Source organism: Bos mutus, chromosome 12 (genome assembly GCF_027580195.1).
Source record: "Bos mutus isolate GX-2022 chromosome 12, NWIPB_WYAK_1.1, whole genome shotgun sequence".
Taxonomy (NCBI): Eukaryota; Metazoa; Chordata; class Mammalia; order Artiodactyla; family Bovidae; genus Bos; species Bos mutus.
The window spans coordinates 24,555,176-24,576,543 of record NC_091628.1 but is presented as its reverse complement, the minus strand read 5'-3'; the positions used below and the strand labels follow the sequence as shown (position 1 = coordinate 24,576,543).

General features: G+C 38.1%; 2 protein-coding genes and 1 pseudogene across 11 annotated transcripts in view; 2 read left to right on the top strand and 1 right to left on the bottom strand.

Annotated features, from left to right (window-relative positions):
• Window positions 1-115: 115 nt before the first annotated feature.
• Window positions 116-9,346, top strand: EXOSC8 (exosome component 8). The gene is made up of 11 exons (XM_005906761.2): window positions 116-163; window positions 2,064-2,100; window positions 2,330-2,393; window positions 3,395-3,468; window positions 5,854-5,899; window positions 6,759-6,864; window positions 6,949-6,994; window positions 7,746-7,842; window positions 8,422-8,542; window positions 8,750-8,856; window positions 9,133-9,346. Exons 1-11 carry the CDS (start codon window positions 147-149, stop codon window positions 9,246-9,248), a joined length of 831 nt encoding a protein of 276 aa, XP_005906823.1. The 5' UTR covers window positions 116-146; the 3' UTR covers window positions 9,249-9,346.
• Window positions 9,347-9,437: 91 nt separating this feature from the next.
• SUPT20H (SPT20 homolog, SAGA complex component) overlaps window positions 9,438-21,368 on the bottom strand; it is a 39,402-nt gene continuing 27,471 nt past the window's right edge. For 7 of the 10 annotated variants that reach the window (XM_070380398.1, XM_070380400.1, XM_070380401.1 and 4 more), the window contains 5 exons: window positions 19,138-19,193; window positions 17,083-17,220; window positions 11,953-12,058; window positions 10,524-10,627; window positions 9,438-9,766 (listed from right to left, as the gene is read on the bottom strand). In XM_070380398.1, coding sequence (XP_070236499.1) covers window positions 9,629-9,766; window positions 10,524-10,627; window positions 11,953-12,058; window positions 17,083-17,220; window positions 19,138-19,193 — 542 coding nt within the window. In that variant the 3' untranslated portion in view covers window positions 9,438-9,628. The remainder of the gene's footprint in view (window positions 9,767-10,523; window positions 10,628-11,952; window positions 12,059-17,082; window positions 17,221-19,137; window positions 19,194-21,368) is intronic. The other 3 variants (XM_070380402.1, XM_070380405.1, XM_005906758.3) reach the window with 1 other exon arrangement.
• Window positions 19,488-21,058, top strand: LOC102279405 (protein SPO16 homolog pseudogene; annotated as a pseudogene).

Here is a 21,368-nt window from a genome sequence, read left to right as displayed (position 1 = left end):
CCTACTCTGGCCCATACAACCCTGCCTTCTAGATATCAGGTAGCAGAATCAATGTTGAAAGTGCTGAAGCGAAAAAGTAGCGCGGGCCGGAGCGGCGGTGATACGCAGGCGCAGACGCGGCACATGCGCAGATCCGCGGGCGGAAGATGGCGGCTGGGTTCAAGTGAGTGCGGTAGGCTGGCGGGCGCGAGTTTGTAGCCTACCGGTCGGTGGCTACTCTACCCTTGGGATTTTCTCATCGGGAGGCCACCCCACCTGGTTCCCATTTGTTTCCACCGCAGAAGCAGACGTTGGGCGGGAGAACTGAACGTCTCCCTTTCTGAAGGGAAAGGGCGCATCTTCTTCACACTGAGGCGGGCGATAGGAAGGACTGTGCTGAGCCGGTACCCGGTGCGAACGCTAGGCTTGGTGTGTAGTGGACTTTGCTGCCCAGGAGACACTTGTTCAGTTCAGTTCAGTTTAGTTCAGTCGTTCAGTCGTATCCGACTCTTTGCGACCCCATGAATCTCAGCACGCCAGGCCTCCCTGTCCATCACCAACTCCCGGAGTTCACTCAGACTCACGTCCATCGAGTCAGTGATGCCATCCAGCCATCTCATCCTGTGTCGTCCCCTTCTCCTCCTGCTCCCAATCCCTCCCAGCATCAGAGTCTTTTCCAATGAGTCAACTCTTCGCATGAGGTAGCCAAAATACTGGAGTTTGAGCTTTAGCATCATTCCTTCCAAAGAAATCCCAGGACTGATCTCCTTCAGAATGGACTGATTGGATCTCCTTGCAGTCCAAGGGATTCTCAAGAGTCTTCTCCAACACCACAGTTCAAAAGCATCAATTCTTCAGTGCTCAACTTTCTTCACAGTCCAACTCTCACATCCATACATGACCACTGGAAAAACCATAGCCTTGACTAGACGGACCTTTGTTGTAATGTCTCTGCTTTTGAATATGCTATCTAGGATGGTCGTAACTTTCCTTCCAAGGAGTAAGCGTCTTTTAATTTCATGGCTGCAGTCACCATCTGCAGTGATTTTAGAGCCCCCCAAAATAAAGTCTGACACTGTTTCCACTGTTTCCCCTTCTGTTTCCCATGAAGTGATGGGACCGGGTGCCATGATCTTAGTTTGCTAAATGTTGAGCTTTAAGCCAACTTTTTCACTCTCCACTTTGACTTTCATCAAGAGGCTCTTTAGTTCTCTTCACTTTCTGCCATAAGGGTGGTGTCATCTGCATATCTGACACTTGTAATCTTGTAAAAAGCTTTGCGTCAAAATCTCAGGGCACCCTGCTTTCCCTGCCCAGTAGTTTATGTGTAAAAGCATTCTGCCTTGTTAGGTTTTCCTTAAGCGTTTTTGGTCCTACTCTCTGGGGAAGGCTATAGCTTTTCATTCTGAGTCCAGTTTTAAATGGATGAAATAAATAGGATTCCAAAGGAAACCAGTTATATTGAAACGACCATGTATTTTTATAAACTCTGGGCTTTTGACACAGTGAAATACCTGTTTTGAAATTAACTTTCTTAGAGAAGGCCTAGTGGGAAGTCTAAAGTAACTCCTGAAATTTCAAAGTAATGATACGCCTTACAGTTACCTTAGGCAACTATAAAGTAAAAAAAAAACATTTAATCTGTAGTTGTTAAAGTCGCAGGTAGGGCTAATATTATAGTGGTTTATTGCCTATGCTCGTAATCGAAGAATATGCTAAATTTAGGTCACGGGAATAGTGAAAATAAATACGTAATTTTTTTTTCCTACTAACAAAGTATTCCTGCATCAAAGTGTGAGTGATGCACACCTGGATTAATTATCTTTTTAAAGAGAACTAGGATTTTGGTCTCCTTACTTATACTTGTTTAAAGCAGAATTAAAGTCAGTCTTTGAGTGTGATTGTTATTGCAAAGGTAGCTACTTTTTATAATTAGCAACATGTGGCAATATAAACTAGAATTCATAACAGAAACTTAGTTACAAATTTTGGAGATTTCTGCTCCATCACCCCACCATTAAGATGATTGTTTCTGGATTTATATTGATTTATAATTTATCTCATATTTTTCACATGTCTTTCAGAACTGTGGAACCTCTGGAGTATTACAGGAGATTTCTGGTAAGTAAAGGTGATTATGTGATGCCTTTCGATAATGGTATCATATGCTTTTTTCATAAGTATTGATCATTATGTTATACATCTAATGTGTCAAGTATACTTCAGTTTTTAAAAGACAGTTTTAAAGTAATACAGATTAATTTATTTGAATTAATGAGGTTCAGTGTGTTTTCCCTGGTCTGTGTAAGATATACATGTAGCTGTAATCTACTTTCATATATTTACTTAGAAAGAGAATTGCCGTCCTGATGGAAGAGAACTTGGTGAATTCAGAACCACAACTGTCAACGTAGGTGAGAGTACATTGAATTCTAAAAGAGAATGTTGAAGTTGCTTCAGTTCTGAAAATAGAATCTTTTTTCTTAATAGCAAGTTTTTATTTGTAGAGTTTTTTTTAACTCACTCTCCTCTCACTAGTGGGCTTCCCAAATGTCTCAGTGCATAAAGAATCTATCTGCAGTGCAGGAGACAGGTTCAATCCTTGGGTGGGGAAGATCTCCAGGGGAAGGAGATAGCAACCCACTCCAGTATTCTTGCCTGAAAAATCCTATAGACAGAGGACCCTGGCAGGCTACAGTGCATGGGGTCACAAAAGAGTCGCATACGACTGAGCAACTAAGCACATCCTTTCAGTTTTTATGTTCATGTTAAATTTAAAGTAACTCTGAAGTGTTTTCCCCCCTTCCTTCAAAAGTTGTAAGGTTTGGTTTCCTTCTATACCTTACACTTATTAAATCTTCTGTTGCAAACATGGAATTTTCCAATTTTACCCATATGACATTCCCAGGTTTTAGCCTCTGAGCCATTTAAACAGTATTTCAGATAAATTCTACCATGTGTAAGGGATCACAGTGATTTTTCTATCAAGAGATTTTAATTTTTATAACAGCCCTGTGATTGAATGACAAATGACTCACTCAAAATCAAGAAAATGAATAATAATCCTAAAACAATTTGGTTGACCCTTGAACACTGAGAGGGTTAGGAGCACCGGCCTTCACAGAGTTGAAAATCCGAGTATAATCTTACTGTTATGGATTGGCACTCCATATCCAAGGTTCAGCATCCTTAGATTCAACCAACTGTGGATCATGTAGTACTATGGAAGTATTTATTGAAAATAATCTTTGTATAAGTGGACCAGTATAGTTCAAGCCCATGTTGTTCAAGGGTCAACTGTAATTTTACAAAGACTCAAGGAAGGAGTACATTTTCATGGACAACTTAGATATTTAGAGACAAAAATCATACGTAAAAGAAGAAAACTTTTTCATTTTTTTAAAATACTTTTCAGGTTCGATTGGTACCGCAGATGGTTCTGCTTTAGTGAAGCTGGGAAATACTACAGTAATTTGTGGAATTAAAGCGGTAGGTTTAATATACTTATTATCAAGATTTGAGTTACTAAGTTAGCTTCATATACATTAGATTATAATATACATCTATAATTCTACTGTTGATTAGGCAGTCAGGTATTTTAGTATTTATTTTCATTTCCCAAGTTTTCACCTTTGAGTTTTAGGTAATACAGCCCAAGTTTAATGACTTAATTATAATTTGTAAACATTTGCAAATCTGCTGAAATGAAACAATTTTTTAAAAAATCCTCACTGCCTTTAATTTTTATAGAATTTGGTTGTAATTTGAGAAATTTTAAGAGGTTTTTGGTGACACATTTTTATACAGTGATGGCATTTAATCTGTGCAAATGGGTAGAAAACTGCTTAAAAGTCTGAGGGAGTAAGAGCTACCATTTACTGAGTACTTGCTGTTTCTAGCACTTTATGTTGGGTACTTTCAGAATTGCCCAGTTTAATCACGAGAAACGCTGGGCTGGAAGAAGCACAAGCTGGAATCAAGATTGCCGGCAGAAATATCAATAACCTCAGATATGCAGATGACACCACCCTTATGGCAGAAAGTGAAGAGGCACTAAAAAGCCTCTTGATGAAAGTGAAAGAGGAGAGTGAAGAAGTTGGTTTAAAGCTCAACATTCAGAAAACTAAGATTATGGCATCTGGTCCCATCACTTCATGGGAAATAGATGGGGAAAGAGTGGAAACAGTGTCAGACTTTATTTTTGGGGGCTCCAAAATCACTGCAGATGGTGACTGCAGCCATGAAATTAAAAGACGCTTACTCCTTGGAAGGAAAGTTATGACCAACCTAGATAGCAGATTAAAAAAGCATAGACATTACTTTGCCAACAAAGGTCTGTCTAGTCAAAGCTATGGTTTTTCCAGTAGTCATATATGGATGTAAGAGTTGGACTGTGAAGAAGGCTGAGCACCGAAGAATTGATGCTTTTGAACTGTGGTGTTGGAGAAGACTCTTAAGAGACACGTGTACCCCAATGTTCATCGCAGCACTGTTTATAATAGCCAGGACATGGAAGCAACCTAGATGCCCATCAGCAGATGAATGGATAAGAAAGCTGTGGTACATATACACAATGGAGTATTACTCAGCCATTAAAAAGAATACATTTGAATCAGTTCTAATGAGATGGATGAAACTGGAACCTACTATACAGAGTGAAGTAAGCCAGAAAGAAAAACACCAATACAGTATACTAACGCATATATATGGAGTTTAGAAAGATGGTAACAATAACCCTGTGTACGAGACAGCAAAAGAGACACCGATGTATAGATCAGTCTTATGGACTCTGTGGGAGAGGGAGAGGGTGGGGAGATTTGGGAGAATAGCATTGAAACATGTATAATATCATGTATGAAACGAGTCGCCAGTCCAGGTTCAGTGCACGGTACTGGATGCTTGGGGCTGGTGCACTGGGACGACCCAGAGGGAGGGTAGGGGAGGGAGGAGGGTTCAGGATGGGGAACGCAGGTATACCCATGGTGGATTCATTTCGATACTTGGCAAAACTAATACAATATTGTAAAGTTTAAAAAAAAAAAAGAGTCCCTTGGACTGCAAGGAGATCCAACCAGTCCATCCTAAAGGAGATTAGTCCTGGGTGTTCACTGGAAGGACTTATGCTTAAGCTGAAACTCCAGTACTTTGGCCACCTCAAGCGAAGAGTTGACTTACTGGAAAAGACCCTCATGCTGGGAGGAATTGGGCGGAGGAGGAGAAGGGGGACGACTGAGAATGAGATGGCTGGATGGCATCAACAACTTGATGGACATGAGTTTGGGTAAACTCTGGGAGTTGGTGATGGACAAGGAGGCCTGGCATGCTGTGATTCATGGGGTCGCAGAGTCGGACACGACCGAGCGACTGAATTGAACTCAATCCTCTGAAGAGTCACTGGAAATTTTTCTCTCCAGATACTTCAGTTTAAGCTGACTCCAAAGTCTCTGCTTTGACTACACTGAGCTCTGAGTTACTCAGGCTAAGTTGAGATTCTTCCCCAATAAAGGTGGGGTGACATTTCACAAGACTTGCCAGGTTAGGGGCTTAATATTGTCTCATTTGAGGTTGGGGTTTAAATTCAGATTCTTGGCTACTGAGTAGGGAGAAGAGAGGTGGGGCAGAACTTTTAAGAACCTCCGGTCATTTTGCTGAGGTGCACTAGTCAGCTTTGCCATACTGCCTTCTTGCCTTGCGGAGCTAGTGCGAGTGGTGGTGATGTCTCCAGAGCCCCTGACCCACCTTCCCAGGCACAGTGGATGCTCGTGATGTTGCCAACTAGCTAAGATGGTCTTTGGTAGAGCCTTCCTTGACTGATTGCTGTCTTCACAATTTTCTAGTAGCTTCTTTCACATGGAAACGTTTATATGCTTCTAGGAATTTGGAGCACCACCAACAGATGCCCCTGATAAAGGATATGTTGGTAAGTTAAATGGTTTTGTAATTTTTTAATAAATACTTTATTACTATTATAGTTAAATCTTAGTGGGTGAATTGAAAATTATTCAGAAGCTTCAGACCTGAAAAGTTTAATGTATGTATGTTAGAAGATAGTGTAAATTAAATAATCCTGTTAAATATTGAAATTGTTAAAAGAAGATAGTACAACAGCAAGGTACAGAATTTTGTAAATACCTTTGTCAAACTTGTTTGATCAGTTTATACAGGTGTCATCAAGCATCAACCTTTGACTCTTAGGCAAAGGGGTGTAATTGCGAACTTTTCTATTTCCGTAAACTTACTTTATACCACTATGATTTTCTTTTTCTTAACTTGGACCATCTTTTCTTTATGGTGGGAACCAACATTTTAATGCAGAACAGCTGGTATGATTAGTGAGGCTATATACTGTTCCAGATTGGGGTACTTTGAAAGAAACCTAAAAACTTTTGTGAATAATTTACAATTGAAGGAAGTCTTAAATAGATGCTTGGGGTGCTGTGTGGTAGTGTATTTTTTTGTGCAGAAAAAGTCAAAAAAAATATAAATTTTATCTAAGCCTAAGATTTTCACGTGGAGAAGGAAATGGCAACCCACTCCAGTATTCTTGCCTGGAGAATCCCAGGGACAGAGGAGCCTGGTGGGCTGCCGTCTATGGGGTCACACAGAGTCGGACACGACTGAAGCTACTTAGCAGCAGCAGCAGCAGCAAGATTTTCACGAAAAATGGAAAAGAATGTAATTGATGTGTTATATGCTTTCCACTTGCCTTTGCAGTGGATAACACCTTTGAAACTAAACCAGAGGTGAAATTTGGTTCACAGCTGCAGTGTTTCTTTCAGTTCCTAATGTGGATCTATCACCTCTGTGTTCCTCGAGATTTCGGTCTGGCCCTCCTGGAGAAGAGGCCCAAGTGGCCAGCCAGTTCATTGCAGATGTCATTGAAAAGTAAGATTATCGTGGTAAAGTTTGACTGTCATTCACTTTAGAGTTTTTGAACTTTTGTTTACTGTGCTCTGTCTTTAAATCAAGTTCACAGATAATTCAGAAAGAAGACTTATGCATCTCTTCAGGAAAGGTAAGAGGGAGTAAAGAAGCTGTGAGCTTTTATTAATTCTGAAGTGTTTTTTGGGGTGGGGAAAATATAAAAAACACTGAAGCCTTAAATACAGATATCTTGTTTCTAGATGGAATTAAAGAAAAAAAAATCACTCCTACTCTGTAACTATCTATAGTTCACCAAAAAACTCAGTAAATTTTGTTTACTTCATTGCCTGGCTAGAAACTATCTTTTAAGCTGATGTAATCTTTTTTCAACTAATAATGCAGTCATTTAAAATTTTTTTCCAGCAGATGGTTAATATCTGATCAGCTAACATGTTTAAGGTGAATCCACATTATAAATTTCAAGTCTGTCTGAAAACTTTGAACTACATTGACAAGTACCTAGAGGCTTTTCATATTTGATTATATTAAGCAGTGTGAGACCTAAAAATTTCATGTATTAAGGTTTCTGTGGTAGAACACATTTTGAGTCTCATTTGAGCTTTTCAGAAGCAATTCCCTCATCTGCTAATTTAGCAGTAAGAATGGAAATTCCTCCTACATCTGTAGCTCCCTTGAGGGGAAATGGAGATGTTCACTTGTCAGCTTTTGATAGTTAGAAGCCAGCTTTTACCAAACTTGCTCACTTTTTTACTTTATAAAGGTTAATTTAAGTTTTTGCTTCAAAAGTTGATTGTTTAACCAAGGATGTGGTTTGTGAGTAGAAACAAATACCACATTATACCCATCAGAAAGCTTTAATTTCTTTGTCAACTCCGTTTTAGCTTGCTTGGGTTTTGTACTGTGATCTCATTTGCCTCAACCATGATGGAAACATTTTGGATGCTTGTACCTTTGCTTTGTTAGCAGCTTTAAAAAATGGTAAGCAACTTTAATAAAAGGGAATATTCCTACTTAAATGCCAGTGTTCTGTTTTGGTAAAATTTTCTAAAGGTTTTTGTGAGGATTTATCTATCCACATGTTTCTAAATTAAAGAAAAACAATGTTTGTATCCACCATATTTGCTTTGTTAAGTAATACTTCTGCTACTGTATAGCATATGGAACTCTGCTCAGTATTAATGTGGAAGCCTGGCTGGGAGGGGATTTGGGGGAGAATGGATACATGTATATGTATGGCCGAGTCCCTTCCCTGTTCACCTGAAACTGTGCCAACATTGTTTGTTAATTGGCTGTGTGAGTGTGAGTGCTAAGTCTCTTCAGTCGTGTCCAACTCTGTGCAGCCCTTTGGACTGCAGCCCGCCAGGCTCCTCTGGGATTCTCCAGGCAAGAATACTGGAGAGGGTTGCCGTGCCCTCCTATACCTCAATACAAAATAAAGTTTAAAACAAAAAATACTTCTGGACAAGTTTAAACAGAGGGAAAAGTGAATTAATCAAGCATAGAATGCCCTGTTTAACTGGAGTGAGAAACTGACTTAACATATTTGCCTTTTTGTAGTACAGTTGCCTGAAGTTACTATAAATGAAGAAACTGCTTTAGCAGAAGTTAATTTAAAGAAGAAAAGTTATTTGAATATTAGAACTCATCCAGTTGCAACTTCCTTTGCTGTGTTTGATGAGTAAGTTAATCAAAAGGTTGTGTATTTAACTGAAGGGCAAAGATTCTTACAAGTACAATTTTCAGCTTGCTACTAGCTTTTCTGGTTTCTACCGGTTCTGTCTAGCTCCCATCTAAGCTAAAATGCAGGTAGTAAGTTTAACTTACTTTTCTAACATAAAATGTGTCTAATGGGTTGATAATGTATACCTTTTTATTTTTAAAATAGCACTCTGCTTATAGTTGATCCTACTGAGGAGGAGGAACATCTGGCAACTGGAACCCTAACAGTTGTAATGGACGAGGAAGGCAGGCTCTGTTGTCTTCACAAACCAGGCACGCACTTTTCTTCCATCTCAGTACTAAACATGTAGATGAAAACCCAGAGTGAGCTTCCTTACATTAGGGAGGGCCAAATGGAATGTGGGATGTTTTATTTACTCAAGATGCCTTGCATCTTATATGTTAGTGGTTCTTAAACTTCAGGAGGTCTTGTTAATACATACCTACAAATCTTGAGACCATATCACTGGTTTATATTATTCAAATTTTGTTTTGTAACTTGACATGATATAGGTCATGTAAGAATTAAGTGTTGGCACAATTTTTCAGGTGGAAGTGGACTGACAGGAGCTAAACTTCAAGACTGTATGAGCCGAGCAGTTACAAGACACAAAGAAGTAAAAAAACTGATGGATGAAGTATTTAAGAGTATGAAACCCAAATGAGCAACCACGTTTTCAAAACAGATTTATAAAAACTGTATTTGTTACACTGTGCACAAACCTTTTATACTAAATAAATACCAAACTACATTCTTTTGAAAGATGTTTCTAGTATTTCTCAGGTCACTTCTGTATTATGTACCGTGAAACCATTTTTAAGAAACAATGACTTAGGCAAACCAACCCTAATGGTTTGTTAAACCATTTCCCTGTTTTTATTTAAAAATTATTTGTTTTTATTTAAAAATCAAATTTCTGTATAAAGTTTGTATGTCTAACAATGTAAAATACTGACACATTTTAAAAAACAAAAATGAAGTAGAAACTCCGAATCCTTTTGATTCAATGCTCTTATGTTTTTAAAAAGGAAAACTATTCAAGACTCAGAATTTTGGAGTGGTTGACGTGCCTCTCTTCATTTTACTTTTTGACTGGCTGCCTGTATGCCGATGACGATGTAGCTGAGCTGTTTGTGCTGCTGCTGCTGCCATAGCCATTTGATGCTGCAAGAATCGTAACTGCTGCAAAGAGAGGGAAAAAAATCTAGTTAGGTTAAACGTAGGTAGGTATGGAAAGATGATTTTCCTGAGAGTGATGAGAACAAAACTGAAAGGGAGAGAGCACCAAGATAACAAAAAGGGACTATACCACGTCGAGACAATGCACAGTCAAACAGCACCAGTGGTACAGAAGCCTGCTGAGGGCTTTAAAGACAGGGCTTTTAAACTTGAGAAGAAGCTCTGTTACTTTGCCTGGCCAGTCTATATTGCAGTAACTCAGCAACTTCAGTTACCATTGTGTTGTATGATAGTTTATAGCAGTATAAAACCACCCTGCAAATTAAAGATAGTCAAGTATACTATTCTGACTTCCTAAGAATGGAATAACACCTTTCTAAAACAGGTAGGACAATTTACAAATAGGAACACTGGTATACTTGCCTTTTTCTGCAATACAGTATTAAGGAGTTAACCATTGGCACTTACAAATGACTATTTCAAAATATAAAGGAATCTAAAAATGTATGTTAATGTGCCACCAGCACGTCAAGAAAGATTTTAAATTAGGCAGAGAGTATGACTTAAATGTACAGAATAGATGTAGTGCTCCAAGTTGACTTGCTAAAGTTGTCAGACTTTTAAATAAATTTGCTAAATTATTTACCAATTACTGTATAGTCTCAAAAGACAGTAACATAAAACTGAAGTAAGGTATTTTGAAGTACTTTTGGAGCAAAGTGTCTTTAAAAATGTAAGCAGAGTGAAGTTGCTGGATTACTTGGATCTGTTGCTGCTGCTGTTGAAAGGCAGAGGAGAGCTGGAGTCTCTGCTGAGGAAGGCTTTGCTCAGGTCTGTTCTCGGCAGAGCCAAGCTGAGACAACACTACAGAGAGGAGAAGGGGAAAGCAGGCCAGTCAGAAAGTTTGAAGGCTACCAGGGTTAGAAAAGGACAACACAGAAAATGAAACAGAAAAGTATCAGTATGATTAATCTTAAGTATCAAATCACAGACATTTCAGAATAAATTTAGTACAGTATCCTGTTAGTTGAGGGGAACCACTGCCTGCAGGACTTCCTGGACACGAAGAGGGGAGGGCATGTGGCCGGAGCACTGTGCCCTCTCTCTTCCTGCATCTCGCTGCCATTTCCCTGAGAAGGCTTTCTAGCAAAATGCTGACTATGCCAAGTTTAAAATACAACCAGTCAAGTAGGAAATGCAGTGGGAGAAACCCAAACTACCGTAAGGACAAAACTGGTAGACAAATGCCAGAAGACAGTACAATGACTATCAGACCACACTATTAGCAACAGAGGTGGTGAACCTTTTAGAGCTGAGTGGGATCAGGTGTTAAGTTCAACTATCTGTACAGATGAGGAAACTGCAGGCCTCAATGGTCTGAGGGACTCACTACAAGGTAATTTAGTGGCAAGTCTGGAACAAACGTTCTTTCCATTAAAATTATACTACTGCCATTTTAGGAAATTTATAGTTTGTAGGGTAAAGGTTTATTAATAATAAATTTCCATTTGGAAATTCACTAGCTCTAAATTAGAACCTTATGTAGCTATTCCAGACACTGGAAATTGTACTGAATTCATAGTAAGCCCAGTGATAATTCAAAATATTCACAAGTTCACTCATTAGTCTTGACACACTATCTCAGATTCCGCAGATATGTGACTTACTGATTTTAATTAAATATGAACTTATAACTGCTGTCTTAAATTGATAATCTTCACTAAAGGTAAATCTTTGATTCACCATTTATTACTAGAAGTGGTGAGCAGTCATTTAGTATATCTTTTTTTTTTCTTAACAATTGTCTTAAGCTTTGCTACTAGACTATTAAGTCCTAATTCATGCACTATAAGCTACTAGAATGAGACAAAAAACTGCAATCTAGAAAAGTGCAGTCTAGATAACCATGATAAACTAGAGTCAACTGCTTGGAAGCATCCTACTAAGTTGGGTAATTGTACAAAATTTTGCTAACAAAATATAGCACGAGGTAAACAATTGCTATTAATAATGTAGGTCAAAGCACTTTATCAAAATAATGAAAAATATCTGTGTCTCAATAGTTCACACATTAAATATAACTGAAATTTTTTCTTGTTTTTCCTTGCAAAAATGAAAAAGTTTCAGTGGTGAGATCCCAAGAGATACTTTTAATAAATTCAACATTACTTAATTATGAAGATACCAACCAGCTGCCTGTGAATGCATAAAACTTCCTACTCCGGCAAGGTTAATAACTGCAGCGTGCTGAGCAGATAAGGCTTGTTCTTGACTGGTCAAACTTTGTTCAGAACCCTGAATTAAGAAAAAAAAATATATGACATGTACAAAAAGAAAAAAACCAATTTTGGGTTAGTGGGAAGGATTGGTATTTTTTCCTGTATTAAAAATCAACATTAGACTAAGTCTTATAAAAACAGTAACAAGGAAAAGCCTTCAAAGGTATTTAGAATTAGCAAGAATAAACAGTATTTCAAAAGCAAGAAACCTAATTTTCAGAATTGATTCTGTATTGGTTAAAAGGCAAAGGAACCAGAGATCAAATTGCCAACATCTGCTGGATCATCGAAAAAGCAAGAGAGCTCCAGAAAAACATCTATTTCTGCCTTACTGACTATGCCAAAACCTTTGACTATGTGGATCACAATAAACTGTGGCAAATTCTGAAAGAGACGGGAGTACCAGACCACCTGACCTGCCTCTTGAGAAACCTGTATGCAGGTCAGGAAGCAACAGTTAGAACTGGACATGGAACAACAGACTGGTTCCAAATAGGAAAAGGAGTACGTCAAGGCTGCATATTGTCACCCTGCTTATTTAACTTATATATAGAGTACATCATGAGAAACGCTGGACTGGAAGAAGCACAAGCTGGAATCAAGATTGCCGGGAGAAATATCAATAACCTCAGATATGCAGATGATACCACCCTTATGGCAGAAAGTGAAGAGGAACTAAAAAGCCTCTTGATGAAAGTAAAAGAGAAGAGTGAAAAAGTTGGTTTAAAGCTCAACATTCAGAAAACAAAGATCATGGCACCTGGTCCCATCACTTCATGGGAAATAGATGGAGAAACAGTGGAAACAGTGCCAGACTTGGGGCTCCAAAATCATTGCAGATGGTGACTGCAGCCATGAAATTAAAAGACACATACTCCTTGGAAGGAAAGTTATGACCAACCTAGACAGCATACTAAAAAGTGGATATTACTTGGCCAACAAAGGTCCGTTTAGTCAAGGCTATGGTTTTTCCTGGGGTCATGTATGGATGTGAGAGTTGGACTGTGAAGAAAGCTGAGTGCCGAAGAATTGATGCTTTTGAACTGTGGTGTTGGAGAAGACTCTTAAGAGTCCCTTGGACTGCAAGGAGATCCAACCAGTCCATTCTAAAGGAGATCAGTCCTGGGTGTTCCTTGGAAGGACTGATGCTAAAGCTGAAACTCCAGTACATTGGCTACCTCAAGCAAAGAGTTGACTCATTGGAAAAGACTCTGATGCTGGGAGGGATTGGGGGCAGGAAGAGAAGGGGACGACTGAGGATGAGATGGCTGGATGGCATCACTGACTCAATGGACATGAGTCTGAGTGAACTCCGGGAGTTGGTGATGGACAGGGAGGCCTGGCGTGCTGCGATTCATGGGGTCACAAAGAATCAGACATGACTGAGCGACTGAACTGAACTGGTTATTTGATGCTGTATTAATAATTACTAAGGCATCTAGAAAGCTTCATCAGAACTATCTTTTTTTGAGGTATAGCTGATTTGCAATACTGTGTTAGTTTCAGGTGTACAGCAAAGTAACTCAGTGGCTGCACCAATTTACATTCCCACCAACAGTGCACAAAGGCTCCCTTTTCTCCACAGCCTCTCCAGCATTATTTGTAGACTTTTTGATGATGAACATTCTGACCGATGTAAAGTGATACCTCATTGTGGTTTTGATTTGCATTTCTCTAATCATTAGCAATGTTAAGAGCATCTTTTCATCTGCCTGTTGGTCACCTGTACATCTTTGTTGTACATATGTCTATTTAGGTCTGCTCATTTTTTGATAGGGCTGCTTGTTTTTTTGATATTGCTTCTATAAAGCTTCATCAAAACGTTTTTTAAAAAGCTTAAAACACTCTTTGAACACAATACTAGTTTCTAGTGAGCAAATTAGATCAAGAAAAGGAAACAGACAGACAGATAATAAAGGGAAAAAAACCCATTCTTATTTGCAAATGGCAGGACTATTACTGGAAAGAAAAAAATCCCTAAGCAATCTACAGAAAAAACAGAATAAGTGAGGTCAGTAAGATCACAGAACACAAGGTCAACACCAATTGTGCATACTAGTGATAAACATGTAGAAAATGAAAAACAGTACCATTAACAATTCCCGCCCCCCCCGCTCCCCACCAAATGGATAAAGCACAAAAACAAAACTTAGGTGTAAGTCTATAATACACATACAGGACTTGCATGCTGAAAACTAGCTGATTTTAGCCTAGAGACATACCATATTCATGAACTAGAAAACTCGCATAAACATGGTAAACCTCTCCCAAGATGACCTATAGGTTTAAACTCAATTCCTTTAAAAATCCCAGCAAGGTTTTTTTGGAGATATAGACAAGGTGATTCCAAAATTTACAAGGAAAAGCAAAGGATCTAGAATAGCTAAACAATTTTGAAAAAGAAGAACACGAGAGGATTTTCCCTTTGATTTTAAGATTTACTATGATCTCTGACAAAGGTGCAAAAGTAATTCAACTGAGAAGGATGGCTTTTATAACAAATGGCGCTGGAGCAAATGGCCAACAGTTTTCCCCCATAAATGAACCCGGACCAGTGTCTCACACCTTATACGAAATTAACTGAAAATGGATCATAGATTTAAAATGGATTCTTTTGGGCAGAGAAGCCAGAGAGGAGTTCTTAACACTTCACACCTAAAGCAAAATTCACTAAAAAAAAAAAAAAAAGTAACTCAGACTTCCATCAAAAGTGGAAGCAACCCAAATGTCCATCAATGGATTAATGGATAAACAATGTGATATATAAATCAAATACTACTCAGTCTTAGAAGGGAAATTCTGACACACACTACAACATGGATGAACCTTTTGGATATTATGCTAAATGAAATAGGTCAGTCACAAACAGACAAATACTGTAAAATTTCACCTATGAGGTGCCTGGAGTAGTCAAACCCATAGAAACAAAAAGTAGGCTAGGAGGAGGGGGAAATAGGGAATTCCTTAATGGGTATACCATTTTAGTTTTGCAAGATGAGAGAGTTCTGAAGATTAGTTGCACAACGGTAAGAATATATCTAACACTACCAAAGCGCACACTTAGAAATGGGTAGGATGGTGAATTCTGTATTACAGGTATTTTACCACAATTTTGTAAAGAAAAGTACAAATCAAGAATTTTTTTATCGAGCTAAGTAATCCTTCATGTGTTAGTAAAACCGGGTTTTGTTTTTTTTTTTTTGCTTCTTTTGACTTAGTTCTTTTTTTTTTTTTTAAAGAATCTTTTATTTTGTATTGGGGTACAGCCAATGAACAATGCTGTGACAGTTTCAAGTGAACAGCAATGGGACTCAGCCATACATATACATGTGTCCAAAAAATAAATAGTTTTAAGTACACCATTCTTGAGAAGTCTAATAGGGGATGAGCATTATCCAACCAAGACTTGACTGGGCAATCTTTGGCAGAAGGACTGATGGTGAACATTTCATATGTTTAATAGTGAGCTAACCTGACCTGCCTGTTGAGAAACCTGTATGCAGGTCAGGAAGCAACAGTTAGAACTGGACATGGAACAACAGACTGGTTCCAATAGGAAAAGGAGTACATCAAGGCTATATATTGTCACCCTGCTTATTTAACTTATATACAGAGTACATCATGAGAAATGCTGGGCTGCACGAAGCACAAGCTGGAATCAAGATTGCCGGGAGAAATATCAATAACCTCAGATATGCAGATGACACCACCCTTATGGCAGAAAGCAAAGAACTAAAGAGTCTCTTGATGAAAGTGAAAGAGGAGAGTGAAAAAGTTGGCTTAAAGCTCAACATTCAGAAAACGAAGATCATGGCATCCAGTCCCATCACTTCATGGCAAATAGATGGGGAAACAGTGGCTGACTTTATTTCTCTGGGCTCCAAAATCACTGCAGATGGTGACTGCAGCCATGAAATTAAAAGACGCTAGCTCCTTGGAAGGAAAGTTATGACCAACCTAGACAGCATATTAAAAAATGGAGATATTACTTGGCCAACAAAGGTCCGTCTAGTCAAGGCTATGGTTTTTCCAATGGTCATGTATGGATATGAGAGTTGGAGTGTGAAGAAAGCTGAGAGTCGAAGAATTGATGCTTTTGAACTGTAGTGTTGGAGAAGACTCCTGAGAGTCCCTTGGACTGCAAGGAGATCCAACCAGTCCATCCTAAAGGAGATCAGTCCTGGGTGTTCATTGGAGGGACTGATGTTGAAGCTGAAACTCCAATACTTTGGCCACCTCATGCGGAGAGCTGACTCATTTGAAAAGACCCTGACGCTGGCAAAGATTAAGGGCAGGAGAAGAAGGGGACAACAGAGGATGAGATGGCTGGATGGCATCACCGACACAATGGACATGGGTTTGGATGGACTCCAGCAGTTGGTGATAGACAGGGAGGCCTGGCATGCTGCAGTTCATGGGGTTGCAAAGAGTCAGACATGACTGAGCGCCTGAGCTGAACTGAAAGGAAATGCTGCAGGTGGGACTCAGGAATCAGTATTTTTTTAGCTTCCCAGATGACTCCAAAGTGCAGCAAATGATCAGAAAACCCTGAACATTTTAAAAGTAAAGTTCCTTTTACTACTTTACTGCAGTTCTTATTCAATTTCTCTTTGGCAATATACAGTGTTCGTTTTTGTCTATTTTCTGTTTTAAGCTTCACAATAAAAAGAATTTCTCTATTCTAACAGAAACAAAATACTATAAACAGAAAGATGACGATGGGGTGGAAAATACATGGCCTATCATAGAGGCAGAAAGACCTGGATGTGAACCCCGACTCTGACGCTGTGTTGTTGTGAGCGCACTGGTCACTTGAGTCTACTGCAGACTATACAAGATGGAAGTGACATCATCTGTTCAGTGTGCCTGTTGTGAGAGTTAGAAATAGGCCTTGATAACTGATAGCTACTGCTGTTAATAAAGAAAGGACAGCATATGAAAAGTTTGTTCAAACAGTCTAAAAACACTTGAAATAGGCCTGAAACATACCAAAAAAAGATATAATTCTACGATATCATATGGAAGGTAGAAAGGACATACCTGCTCCCCAGGCTGTTGAGGACTAGAAGTTGTGGGTTGCTGGGGCTGCTGAGGCTGCTGTGGTGTAAACTGGGAGAGCTGCTGCTGCTGCTGCTGCTGTTGCTGCAGAGTGTTAAAAATGAGCGAGCCGCCTGGAAGCTATTAAGAATTTGAGCAAGAAATAATTAGGCAATTTTGGATTATTTAAATTTCCTTATTCTACAAATGTTTCTGGGGCATTCCCTACCCGTCAGGTAGTCTTCCAGGGATGAGGAAAACAAAGTCAACAAAACTGAAAACAAAACAAACTCCCTGCTCTTTAAAAAAAAAAAAAAAAGGGACAATCTCTTTAAATACAATTTTCAAGTGCTATTACTCTGGCTCTCAAATACATTAGTAATCTCAAACATAAATCTTTCTGCTTCAAGTTAATACTTAGCTGTCTAAATAAACATACTGCTTTGGCTTAACTGTTTATACATCAACACAAAACAGCACTAAATGCATTTGCAAGTATAAAAAAAAAGCTAGTGATAATGAGGGATATATGTTAAAAAAGCTCATTTCCCTAAATTTGGTCTAGCTTTGCCCAAATCCAGAGGTGCATGGGTTTTTATATAACATAGCCAGGAAGTCCAAAGCTGAAAAGAAAATGCATTAGATGCCCATATTTAGTTTGGAGACATTACAAACTCTGTCATTATGAATCTAAATTAATAATAAAAAAAAGTTTTTACAAGAAGCATCCAGAAAATTCCATATTAAACACGAAAACTATGCATTCCAAATGCATCAGAAAACAAATGTTTTTCCATTTTATTTTATAGAGGTTTAAGTTAAAAGCACTTTGAAGTTTTGGGGCAAAGTCCAAGCAAATACCTGGTGAGAAACTCTTAGATCTGTACAGTCAAAAAAGAGGTGTCTAGCGTCAAAAGCTCTACACCCAGCAGAGCTCATTGTTAAGTAAATCTGGACAAAGCACAGGTCAAGTGTTTCCTTCTCAATTAGTTAGATAATAAAAATGTAGCAGAATATAATTTGTAAGGAGGTTTTTGCCCTTATTATCAGTGCTATTAAGGAATGCCACTACTCTTAACACTGAGCTTGATCCCTACAGAAATCCCTACAGCAAAACGCAGGAAAGCAGGCTAAACAAGCTATCCCAATGTGTCCATATTATAAGTGGATTATTCTGCGATGCGTATGTAAATACTGACACTGTCTGCATGCTGTACAGGAAGTAAGTTAGGTTTTAGTTCTAAATGTATTTCCTGATTTATTATTTCTGAATATCAGGTTGGATGGATGTGATTATTATTTTCCAATAATCCCTAGCTCTGCCATTCTGTGTCTCCAAATCTTTATTTTCATGTCTACCTTTTCTAACAATTCTCTGTAGACAATCTCATCCATTTCCAACCTACTAGGCTTAACACTGAGTGCGATCCTTAAAGGACCAAGCACAGCCCAGAATACTCTAAATTCACAACATGTACTAAATATTCTCTACCTACATTTTCTCTTTATATGTTAATACTGAGAAAATGTATAAGAAAAGTCTCATCACTCGACACAAACTGTAACCTAATGAACATTTACTGCATGACTATTTAATAGTGATTGAACAGTCACCTGCCTGGCACTGTGCTGTTAAGTCATATTCTCCTCAGGAAAAGAACACACATACCTTCTCTAAAAAGCTTCTATTCATGTATAAAATCTATTGTAAGCAAACAGCAATACTTATGTATATACATAAAAAATCTGTTACAGAACAATTAATTTCTAAGTGTATTTGCTGCTACTACTGTAGGCAAGTTATTCTTCTTGGCAGCTGTGAACTCTCCCCTCTGGAAATAGTTCTTAATTTGGCAGGCATGTCAGAGCCAACAGAAGTGTGGTACATGGGTACCAATTTTTTCCTGCTTATCCACTTAATCATACTTTTAGATGATTCTCAACAACCTCAGAACTTCAAATGCTAAAATGTGCAAACATACATGGTTAAAAAATAAAAAGCACTATAAGAAACTTAAAAAAACAAACAAACTATCAAAAGCAGTGTTTCAGGTTTACCTGGAGTAGATTTAAGGGCCTGAGACTTGAAGTATTTTTTAAACCAAATGGAACACCTATTAAATAAAACTCATGGTTAAAACAGGAAATTAAAACTTTATTATATTTGGAGGTACTTTATACTTTAGCATATAAAAATACAACATTTTAAGTACTCTCTGCACAGGCATGCTTATTTTCTATACTTTAAAATTTTCTTAAAACCAGCCCTCCAATTTCATCACTATTTGTTGATAATGAGATCTTATTCAAAGATGTGAAGCACCAGATATACCTTATATTCTGTATTTCAGAAACTGAGACTTCTTTATAACTACTTAAACTACTGGCTGGAAAAGTAATCTAGCAGCATGCAGATACCACAGGTATGATAAGACTGTCACTACTGTGCAAACACATTTCACATATTGGTATCTACTTATATTTCTCAGTGCCAAACAGTATGTGGGAACAATCCTGTCTCTGAGAACCAGTGTGCTTTGTGCTATTTCTTAAAGTGCAAATGCTAATATTAATAATGCTGAAGAACACCAAATTTTGTGTGTAAGGATCAAGCTGAAAGTCGGTAAACAATGCTTTGTTAATTCTGAACTTATTCCCCCAAATTTGTGACACAACACAGAGCAAATCCTAAAGCAGGCGTTGCCAAACTTGTCCAGTAGGCTTTGTGAGCCACAGAGACTCTGTCCCTTACTGTTCCTCGTATCTTTAAGAAAACAAACCTTAAAAAATGTAAAACTATTCTTAGCTTGAACTGTGTGTTACAGTTTGCTGATGGCAGTCTTCAAGTATGTATATATCTTCCTCACTAAATATACCAATTTGAACTCTAGTTTAAAAGGTAACTAGTCCTCTAAGCAGGTAATTATATTTAAAAAAGATAAAGGGTAGATAACGCACAAAAGACAGTATGAAAGGCTTGTCTGAAAAATGGAAAAAAAATGTGACAATATGGATAGCCTCTCCAGGAATTCTCATTAAAAAAAAAAAAAAAGATAACTCCCTTTAAGGGTGGATGACATCTGGGTAATGCTTTATAGCTTATTAAAGGCATTTCCTTATCACTTTATTTATTTTCTTGCAAGTAACAACTTAAGTTAGCTACTTCTACTCCGGCTTTAGAACAGATGAAACTGAGGTTGAGGGGGAACAATTAAGTGACTTCTTCCAGGCCCTACAGTAAGCATTTGGAGCTACCAGTAATTAGAAGAATTATATGTAAATGTAATATCCCAAATTCAACACTGATTCCATTTTCCAGGGCTCCTACCACTAAAGCATACTTATACACAGTAAAAGAAGAATATCAGCTAGAATCAGAAAATCACTGCAATATATTGTTGGCACCACCAGAAGCTGATTTGATCCAAAGAGATGGCTGAAAGTTGATGGAAAAGAAAAAATAAAATGGACAACCACCATTATTATTAGCTCATCTCTTAAGAGTTATGAAGTTGCAGCTGCTCTAGAAAATCGAAGCCACAAGGTTCAGTATTCAGATTCAGTGGAAAATGGATCAATTATATTTTCTCTTTCTGGAGTTGCATTTTTATTGATGGATGCTAGAGAATGCTTTATGTCTGCTGAAGAAACATTTCTAGCCAAAATTGAGAAGTTTATTAACATCTACCAAAATAGTTTTTTGGTTCTGTCTGCTGCCCTGCATGGACCTGAAGAATGGAAACTGATGTTCAGGATTTAGCAGAGATTCCTGGGTAGTAACTTACGGATACTTCCAGTACACAACACAGTAAATACGATTAACCTTATGTGCACCATAGCTAAGATCACCTCCAAACCATACATAGATAGCATCTGCCACAGAATGATAACAACTAAAGCTTACATCATTGAGCAAAGTCCTGTGTGGAAAACACTTCAAAAGATAAAACTGAGTAGTGATACATTTAACCCAAATTAGATTATCAACTATAAATGTTTAATTTAAACATATTTAAATTATATTCTTTGGGTTCTCTTTCTCCTACTCACAGAAAGTTTCTCATAACTTATAGTCAGTTCTCCTTACTATGCTGAGTTTGTTTTTCTGTTCATCTTTTTTTTCTGAGTAAGAAATGAGACTGTTCTACGATACATTCTCTCAAAGAACTTTAAAAGTAGCACAAGTTGTTACAACATTTTCCCAGTACATGTAATTACATTACTACAACCACCACAATGAATTACTACTAATGATGGGGACAGCAGTCATTTTTGAATGTTTATCACGT

Coding starts and splice junctions, on each gene's coding strand:
- EXOSC8 (XM_005906761.2), top strand. Junction 2,101..2,329: donor AGTATTACAGGAGATTTCTG/GTAAGTAAAGGT, acceptor ATATTTACTTAG/AAAGAGAATTGCCGTCCTGA. Junction 7,843..8,421: donor GTTAGCAGCTTTAAAAAATG/GTAAGCAACTTT, acceptor GCCTTTTTGTAG/TACAGTTGCCTGAAGTTACT.